This window comes from Salarias fasciatus, chromosome 14, assembly GCF_902148845.1.
Source record: "Salarias fasciatus chromosome 14, fSalaFa1.1, whole genome shotgun sequence".
NCBI classification, from domain to species: domain Eukaryota; kingdom Metazoa; phylum Chordata; class Actinopteri; order Blenniiformes; family Blenniidae; genus Salarias; species Salarias fasciatus.
This window is the reverse complement of record NC_043758.1, coordinates 25,985,939-25,995,404: the sequence shown is the minus strand read 5'-3', so window position 1 is coordinate 25,995,404 and position 9,466 is coordinate 25,985,939. Positions and strand designations below refer to the sequence as shown.

Genomic DNA, 9,466 nt, shown 5'->3' with positions numbered 1-9,466 from the left:
TCTTCACGTTCGACATTTTCAAAAATAAAACTGAACTTTCAGATGAAGAAATGACTGAAATCTGTTGTGAGGAGCCTAAAATTCACTGACAGGTCTGAGAAAGCTAAGAAACTCTGATCACAGCTTTGCTAACCGAGAGACTCAGTTTGTGTTTCTGGTTGTTTTTCCATCTTGTCTGAATTAATGGATTTAAGTTGTAGCATGTTCTGGTTGTCGGATAACAAACTACTGTATGCATCACATACCTTCTCCAGCTGTTGTTGTGAAAATGGAATATGTATTTTTTCATGAATAAAATAGTCTATATTGTTATTTGTTTTATTAGAGACTTATAAGTTGCCAAATATAAAAAGTCAGTGAAATATATTTTTGGGCACTTGTAAAGATATTGTGTTGTTCTACTCCCTGTTGGAATGGAAATGTTTAACTTGATTGCAATAAAGGATAAAGAAAACTGATACTGAATAAGAGTTCTGATTCCTTGGTAAATTTCCATATACTTTATGGACATTAAGATCAATACTTGCACCAGATTTTGCGTTTTCATTTCTGAATCTGAATATATTGTGTGTCGAAGAGCCTGGATGCACACGTCCACTGGGCCTCACAATGCCAACAACACACTGAATCATCTCACTTTGCACGTCTTTGTTTCGAAAATATTTATTTCATGTAATGTACACTGTACAAAGGCACCGAAGCATGTGAGATATGCTGAGATCTCGTGCGTCACAAATCACAGCTTGTGGAACATTTCCTCACATATGTCTGAAGATGCTACATGATTTTCTCCTAAAACATGAAGATCAGTGGTTCCCAACTCGGGTTTCAGGAGAGTGTGTGCTTGGGTTTATTGCAATGATTAAAAGTAAATCAGGGTCTCTTTGGTTTACTCTAAGAAAAGTGCTGGGAACCATTGATATAAAGGATTTAGGGACTGTTATTATATCATAAGTCTTTAAAGGGGAAAAAGTCCAAATGCAAACACATGTTGACTACTCCTCCTAGATTCCTTTCCTACATCTACACACATATATCATTGAAGAAATTGAACATTATACATGTTTGTGCTTTGTGCAATGATTTCGGTCATGATTTATTCTCAAGGCTAAAGCTACAAATCAATCAGCAGTCAGTATAAACGTATCAGTCACTACTGAGGCGTAAATCATGGTCAGCCTAATAGTGAAGTGTTTGTTCCAGGAGGCTTTGTTTCTCACCTGCAGCCGCTGCGATTGTCAGCTGGTGCTGATTAACCCTTCAGTTTTCTAACATGAACAGTTGAGAAATAATTGATCAGCAGTGTGAATGCCCCTCCTTTTTATATATATTTATATATACAGATGTCAGCAGACTCTTCACTTCCTTTAGCAGCACTTTCAATCCTCTTAGTGTTGAACTTGCTGTTTACATACCCACTTGGAAAATAGACAACTCAGTCTCCTCAAGTCTAAAAACTCACCTTGTATTTATAAAGCTAATAGTTTAGCAAAGTATTCCAATATGGTGGTGGGGAACACGGTCAGCGGGTGGATCCAAATATCCGCACTACGGATATTCTAACCTGTATCCTCATCGTGAAGGACGTCCAGACCCCCTCCTCGATTCCAAATTCCAAAACTTCACACAATATTAGAACTCCCTGGAAAAGTCATTTAACCACATTCAAATTCTCTGTAATTACAAAATTACACAAATATTTTACTAAATTTTGCCGTAAATCTGACCCTCTGCAGGTATGAATACATTTCTGGAGCCTTTAAGATCATCAGGATCATTTACTTACAGCAGAGGTCTTCAGTTCTGTCCTGTATGTTTTAAGTCTCTACCTGTTGTAACACATCTCGTCACAATGGAGTGTTTCCTGATTTGGTTTTCTTAAGAGCTTGGTGATTCATAATCATCGGATTCAAGTGAATTTAAGCAGACAGCGACCCAAAATATGTAAGACAGAACCTCCAAGACCAGTGTTGGAGATCCCTGACCTACAGTGAATTACTCAAGGCACCTTTTGGTGAACAACATGGCGTTACAATGGAATCAAAATGGAACTAATCCACCATTAACACGTCAAGGTTTTCAAGCGAAAATGGAAAAAATGCAAAAATTCTGCATTTTCACTTCAAACAATTGTGTAAACGGGGCTCAAAACTAAAATATCAACTGAATTCACTCATGCAATTACCTCCTCATAAAAACATCTGCCTGCATCAGAAATTTCCCTCCATGAGAGCCCCACCCCCACCCCTCTTTCAGCTTCTTCACTCCATGTTGTCGTTGCCGTCACCGTTGATCTGCACCACACACTCCTTGGAGTGAGTTGTGTCAAAGTGGTGGGTGCTCACCATGTACCTCCCCCGGGCATCCAGCCCCAAGGCGGGGACAAAGCGACGGTCAAACTGGATTTCCTGGCGCAGGTAGGAGGTTCTCTTCTGGCACGAGTCGCCAGTGCCCTCCTGCAAGGCCGACAGGAAGACCACCAGCTCGAAATGGTTGGATGTGCCCTCACACAGAGCTGGATAGAGGGGGCTCCGGCGGTCCAGGGGGTGGTAAAAGGTGAGTGGGAAAATGAAGAAGGGGCATGGTTGCTGGCCCAGGTGGTCCAAGTGGAAGTCCAAAGAGGTCTGGTGCAGAGCCTGGCCTTCATGCTCCTCGTAGAGCACAGCGCTCACCTTCACGTCCACCAGAGGTCGGTGCAGCAGGTTGATGGCTCGAAACATGAGGCATTTCTGGCCCGCGTGTTGCCCCACCACCGCCTGTGGGCTCAGCTGGATGGCTCCTGCTCGCTTCTGGGGACGCGCAATCTTGGCTACGAATGCACCTGAAGGGTAAGACAATGAGACCTTAATACAACATACTGAGGATCCTTTATCTGTAAAGCCCCTGATCTCAGCAGGAAATCTGCTTCTGGGAAGCATTTGAAAAAAATTGTAAAGGTCAACATGACTGTCTGGTGTTCTGACACTAAAAGACCTTTGGAATTTAGATTTTATTGCAATAGATAATAGTTAAGATTCCCATCTCTGGACTTAAAAACAAACAAACAAAAAAATAATTGGTTGGGTTGGAGATCAAAGCAGCATGTGAAGAAGCAATGAAGGCTCATCCACAAAATCACAAAGATCAGCTGAAGCTGAAGGAATGAGCAACAAGACTATTTGGTAAATCCCCTGAAAACAAAGTCTACTTTGTCTAAATTGCCTTGTTAAAAGAAACCAGAAATATTCAGAATGAAGCTTTACCAAAGAATCCCTAAATACTTCAATAAAATGTCTGTTATAAGAAGATAAGAAATTTATTCCATGGTTCCAGGCGGGTAGTCTTGCAACTGGAAGGTAAACTTGTAGGTTTGATCACCTATCTGTCCACATGACTGAGTGTTTCTGAGCGAGACACTGAATCCTACATTGATAAAATAGATGGATAGTGTGAAGTCTATGGCAGCCTCCTCCATTGGTGTGGGTGAATGTGACGAACGAGTGCTGTGGGGGCAGCTAAACAGTGGAAAATCGCTACATGAGTGAAGCCCAGTCACATTTTTAACAGCACACACTGTGATCATGACAACGTGAAGAATGATGGAACAAGACATCTTTTTCCATCATAGCAACACATCGAGTTGTCATTTTAAATTGGTGCATTTTCACAATATACTCTTTACAAAAGAGTAAATATGAAAACTGTAAGTTCTGCAGCTACTGTTTCCACCCAGTGTCTTCTCAGTTCATGCCAAAATGGATGCAATTCCAAAAGATTTCCAGTAGATGTCACAATTTGTCTTCAGCAGAAGCCTTGAAACACTCACTGTTTCCTGCTTCCTCAATGTTTCATTCCTTCGTGAAAATCGTTTGCTCTACCCAGTGTTGATGTGATCAGCCTGTCATTATGACAGTTATGACAATTCTTTTCTCTCTCTGGCTCAGAGTTCAGGAGAGGGTTCTGGATTTAACCATGAGGGCTTTTAGTTTACAACACTAAAGTGAAGTGGTTGGAAGACTGTCAGAAAAGGATGAGCACATTGACAGACAACTTGCACATACGCCCAATACATTGAGTTACGGGCCTTTTCATCTCTCGCTAAAGCTGTGATTTGAGTCTTTATGGTCGTACCTGTTATGAATGCTTCCAACATGAGGCCCAGCAGCATTTGCACTGCCAGCAGTGCTATGGCGCTGGGACAGTCTCCACTGGGGAACATGGTGCCATAACCGATGGTCAGCTGTGTCTCCAGAGAGAAGGAAAAGGCAGCGGTGAAGCTTGTTATATATTTGACGCAAACCACGTGGCCCTGTGGGGGGGCGTCGTGATCCTGCACGGCCAAGTCCCCGTTGAGATGGGCAAGCAAGTACCACAGGCAGGCAAACAGCAGCCAGTGAGCCAGGAAGGACAGACAGAAGGCCAAGAGGACCCATCTCCAGCGCAGACCCACCAGCAGCCCCCACAGGTCCTGCAGGGCCAGTAGCCAGGCTCTCCCTGCGGCCCCACGCCAAGAGCCCGGTGGGCCCAGAGGGGGGCGCAGAGCACAGTGTCCGTCTTTGGTGACCAAGCGCTGGCGAGGTGGAGACGACAAGAGAGGAGAGGAGGACGCCTTGCAACCCAGAACACTGCTGTTGGATTTGGTCGTCATGGTTGAAGGTGAGGATTCTCCTGAAATCAGAATATAACAGACAGCATCACCATCAAAACATTTGCATCCGTCCATCCATCCATCCATCCATCTATCCAGCCATCCATCCATCTATCCTGTGGAAATACAATATGCATATGAATAAAAAGCACATGAATTTTCTACATGCTATAAACTAATACAAGTTATCAGTTAAATTCAGCTAACTTAACCAATTTCTGTTCACTTAACGTCCTTCAGAAATCAAATGTAACTCAAAGCAGAATAAAGGTGATTAAAAAAGGTAGTGAAAAAGAAATACCAGGGTCTGATTCCAGAGTGTTGTCAAAATAAGTGTTTTTGCATTCTTCTTTTCAGCCAAGTAGGTTTTTACAACATACTATTGACATGTATTTTATATCATCTGATAAAGTACGTCCTCCACCACCACACCATTTCTAATAAGGTTTTACTCATCAAATAAAAATGGCTGAAGACAATTAGCAGATGTGAAAGCTAATAGTGACAGCTAGCATCCAACTGTCTGATTTATTCTGCTCAGCTTTGTTTTCAGCAAAATATTATCAAAGTTATGAGCTCATACATTAAAAAATTATAGTATTTTATCAAGAAAGGCTTGGAAAAATTAGCGTGGAACTTTATTTTTAAACGATTGATTAATGAAGTCCTCCTTATGCTAATGTAGCTAGCTAGTTAGCTCAGTTATCTTAGTATTTATCTCTGATATTTATTTGTATTTATTTTGTAAAAGAGCATAATGAACATGTTTGAATACTTCAGTTTTTCACACAATGAAATATGTTGATCCCTAGTTTGATTTTGCTAGTTTTTCTGTTAAACTGGTTTAGTAATCAATGTGAACTATGCCCCGCATAAGAATTCCAAGATAGCGTTATTCAGTGACTCCAAATAAACAAAAGTGACATTCTGTTAGACCTTTCACTCATCGACCTGGTCGTTTTAAGCTCTATGTGAGACTTCGAATCTGTAAACTAAGCTGTATCTACAGAATCACCATGTGTCTAATTTAGCAGATGTATGTGCAGGCAGTCGCGGACAGGCAGACAGCTAGAGTCCTGTCCTCTCCGGAGTTTCTATTTCTATGTCAATATTGTTGCCAGGAGATTAGAGCAGGTCCCAGCTGGGAATCTGTCTGAGGAACACAGCGACATGCTGAGTAGGAATGCGTCTTTCATCTGTGGGGAGCGTTAAACTTACTGCACTGCATGGCTCTCCACTTGCCTTGCTTGCCAATTACAATATACATTTACCATCACTGAGGCCATGCATTTGTTCAGCACCTGCAGCTTCTCTTCATGTAGATACAGGGAACTTTTAATACACTCACTTAAAAAAAAAAAAAAAAAAAAACCCAAAAAAACCCCACAATGTATGCTAGTAGCCACATTGTTAGCAAATCATTATTGTGCTCATTCAATCTGAACTTTTTTGATGGTGTGCAACCGCAATGTGTTTCAGGGCTGCTTTCCAATAACTTGACGTGGCAGAGATGAGTGTGCAGAGTGAATGTGAGGCTAATTCGGTTAAAGGTCCGGTCTTTGTGCTGAGGCTGGAGGAAACAGCAGCATGATAACATTCATCAAGGTTGTCACATGAGAGCCACGTGCTGAGCCAGGTCCTGGCTGCTCAAGACGTGAGGACGTCAGTCCGCCTGTCGTCACTGGGTCAGCCAATCACCACTTCAGCCATTTCAACATGAGAACTTCAAAAATTAGCAATGGCATCACCATCAGCTTCATGTCTGACAGCTCGGGACAGAGTTTAGCCAAGCTGGAAACTGAAAAGTCACGTACTGTGTGGTTGTTTGTTCTGGTTGAAGCCAAAAAAACATGCTCAAGGTGTTCGTTTTTGGTTCACATGTTCAGTGTGAACATGTCAGTGTGACTCTGTTAAATGTGTTTTGTTTCTGTATACTTTGAAACTACTCCCATTTGCAGCAGTGCAAGTGTCCGATTGGATGAGGATGTGAGATTGCATTACCATAGATCAGAGGTATACATCTCATTGTAGTTCAATGGCCATATACAGTTTGATCTCTCTGGGACCTGATCAGTAAACTCATTAACACATATCATAAACAATTCAAACTTTTAGTGTAAAGTACATACTGAAAATGTTTACATTCAAACACTTTCCCACAAAATACATTCTGAACAAATGGAAATTTTCACAGCAATTTGAACTCTGAATTTGATTAATGCGTTTTTCGTCAGGCTGTTGCACTCAAAGGCTTCATTTTATTCTCCTGATCTTATTCTCATGGTGTGGCTTTGATGGTAAAGCTATTTGGTTAGCAATCAGGCAGCGATCTTTACTGCCATCTTCTGTACTGTTCTGGGTCTCCATGTTGGTTTATGGCACTGTGATGAACTTCTTACACATTTCCCAGTTATATAAATCCTTTAAATGGTTTAAGGACAACATCACTAAAGCCCCGTCTACATGACAATGTTTTCAAGTGAAAACAGAGAACACTCATTGGGTTTTGGGTGTCTGTTCACACAACAACAATGCTCGGACATGTTGAAAACTTGACTTTTTGAAAATGGCTACCAAGGAAGCTTTGGAAAGCATTCCGAGTCAGCCTCGTCTCAGTTCAGATTCTCCAGGGACTTGGTAATTTTGTAGTTGAGAGTCACCCATAACAGCAATCCAACTAGATTATCTGTCCATATTAATTTCTTCTATACTCGCCAGTGTTAATGTTCATAGTGTGTTGTTTTCTGCATGTGTGTTTGTGTGGCTTCATTACAAAAACAAACAACATCGCCCACTAGTGGCTCAGCATGAAAACTACATTAGCTTCATTCTGAGCAGCTAATGTAGAGGCTGTTGCGAGGATGATGTGCAGAAGGCCTGAGTCTTGTCACAAGTGGATTAATCCATGCTGGAGTGACAGCTAAGTGACCCACACATATAGTCAACAAATGTAGATTTCTTTGCTGAATTGTGTGGTTTGGGACTGTGTAGAGACACTGGTGTTGGCAGTGGATCCTCATCTCTGGATGTTGAAGGGGTTTTTCCATGAAGGACCGCCGTGTTTGTGGTTTCTGCTGCTCCCTCAGGATAATATTTTCTCAAAATGGAGCAACAATGAAAGCAGCAACACTTTCTAACACAGTTTCATGATAAAAGTTCACCAAGAAAACTACCATAATATAAATATCATATGAAATACATTATATTTCAGGCTTACAGCTGACTTAACCAACACAGCTAAGGAATTTTGCCTCAAAAGATATTCTTTTATCCAAGCCAATCAGTTTACAGGCCTGTAATATTGTAAATTGTGTGTTTATTGTTCTCTCTGATGACTGAGGCACTCCTACAATAATTTCTGGTTCCAATGTGAAGAAAACCAACTATGTCCCAGTAAGTTCCATGAGTTCGGAATACAACTGATCCAAAGCGGAGAAAGATTTTTGCCTTTTGTCATGTGTACATCACATATTTGTGATGCAAAACCTCAGATTTGCTTTTGGAACAGCAAAGAAGCGATTGAACCCATACAACAAACAAAATAAGACAGTTGTTTCTTTCTGTGAGCAGCTCTGTCGTATGATGATGCAAACAAACAGGACTTTGTGTAAAAACCTACGAGCAGCGTGAGGTCCTCTGCGGGCTGCAGGAGTATTTAGACTTTACTGGCGTCATGTCACGATAATGACTCGTCGTCCTTTCCGTGTTGTGTCTATTAATGCGTCTTGAAACTGAGATTTTCTGTGTGCTCTTCTGCCGGGTCTCTCCTGCTTATCTCACAGCTCAGACTACAAGTTTGAAGAAACGTGTCTTTATTGGCAGCTTAGAGGGGTGCGGAGAAGTTTATGTAAGTCTGCAGCTGTTCACCTCTTTCATTCTGACTCTGTCACACACGTGTTCAGAGCCAGTTTTTCCTGGTATAAAATAACTACCGTTATTGTAATTACGGAAACCTACAGAGGCCGTGTAACTGAAGTCATCTGATGAACGCTGTTTGGTATTACTGACTCAGCTTCTTCTTCTTCTGTCTCTTCTTTCCCGGCACTGATCGGATCCCAGCTGATCACCAATTCGCCACCACAATGCTTGAGATTGTACTCACCTCAAGCCGCAGTCAGGTCTGAACACGGGGCCCCTCTGACCTTTTCACCTAAGAGCTGGACTGGACTGAAATCCACCAAGTGGGGGGGAAAGAAAAAGAGGGGCCGAGGCCAAGTGGAGAGAGTGCCACTCGGTCTTTGGAGATTTAAAATCCCAGAGCAGAGCAGAAGGGCAATAAAGCGTTGCCCCCAGAGAGATTTTTCTTGGTGTGGGAGCCCGGACTGAGCGTGGCGCTCTCTCGCTCCTCCAATCTGTGGCTTCCAGCTCCGGGCGAGGATGATTCAATTGGTCACATTACTCTGTATGAAGCCTATTAGTGTTCCCGGAAGACAGAAGACAGAGGGAGGGAGGGAAGGAGGGGCACGAACAACACCTTGTCACAGTTCATTCAAAGAGCTGCTTGTTGCCAGTTGGCGTCCTGCAGCTGCTGCGGCGAGCCTTCGGGTCTACTGAGAAGACGCTGCATGGATGTGTGAAATAGAGACTTCTCAGACCCACAAATGTGGAAAAACACAATGGAGTCATCTGAAAGTTGTTGAAACCTTTGATGTTAGTTCCAGCTTTCTGAAAAGATGTGACTTAATTATCATTTGTTGGTACCGGTGTTTCTTATTCTTTAATATTGTAGATAAATCAGCATACTGAGGGGAGCAAGCTGCTGCGCTTTTTCAAAAAATGACAAAAAGCTACTATAAAAGTGACATTCTTTCAATTATTGCCTCAATTTTTTTTCTGTGA

At 42.1% G+C, this 9,466-nt stretch overlaps 1 protein-coding gene across 1 annotated transcript; it reads right to left on the bottom strand.

Moving 5' to 3' along the window:
• Window positions 1-2,261: 2,261 nt before the first annotated feature.
• kcnj13 (potassium inwardly rectifying channel subfamily J member 13) lies at window positions 2,262-8,997 on the bottom strand. Its single transcript, XM_030108379.1, has 3 exons — window positions 8,730-8,997; window positions 4,111-4,647; window positions 2,262-2,821 (listed from the first exon to the last, which is right to left on the bottom strand). The coding sequence occupies exons 2-3, from the start codon at window positions 4,625-4,627 to the stop codon at window positions 2,262-2,264; spliced, it is 1,077 nt and encodes a 358-aa protein (XP_029964239.1). The 5' UTR covers window positions 4,628-4,647; window positions 8,730-8,997.
• Between the last annotated feature and the right edge of the window lie 469 nt (window positions 8,998-9,466).

Coding starts and splice junctions, on each gene's coding strand:
- kcnj13 (XM_030108379.1), bottom strand. CDS start 4,627: ATGACGACCAAATCCAACAGCAGTGTTCTGGGTTGCAAGGCGTCCTCC. Junction 2,822..4,110: donor GTTGGAAGCATTCATAACAG/GTACGACCATAA, acceptor CTTACCCTTCAG/GTGCATTCGTAGCCAAGATT.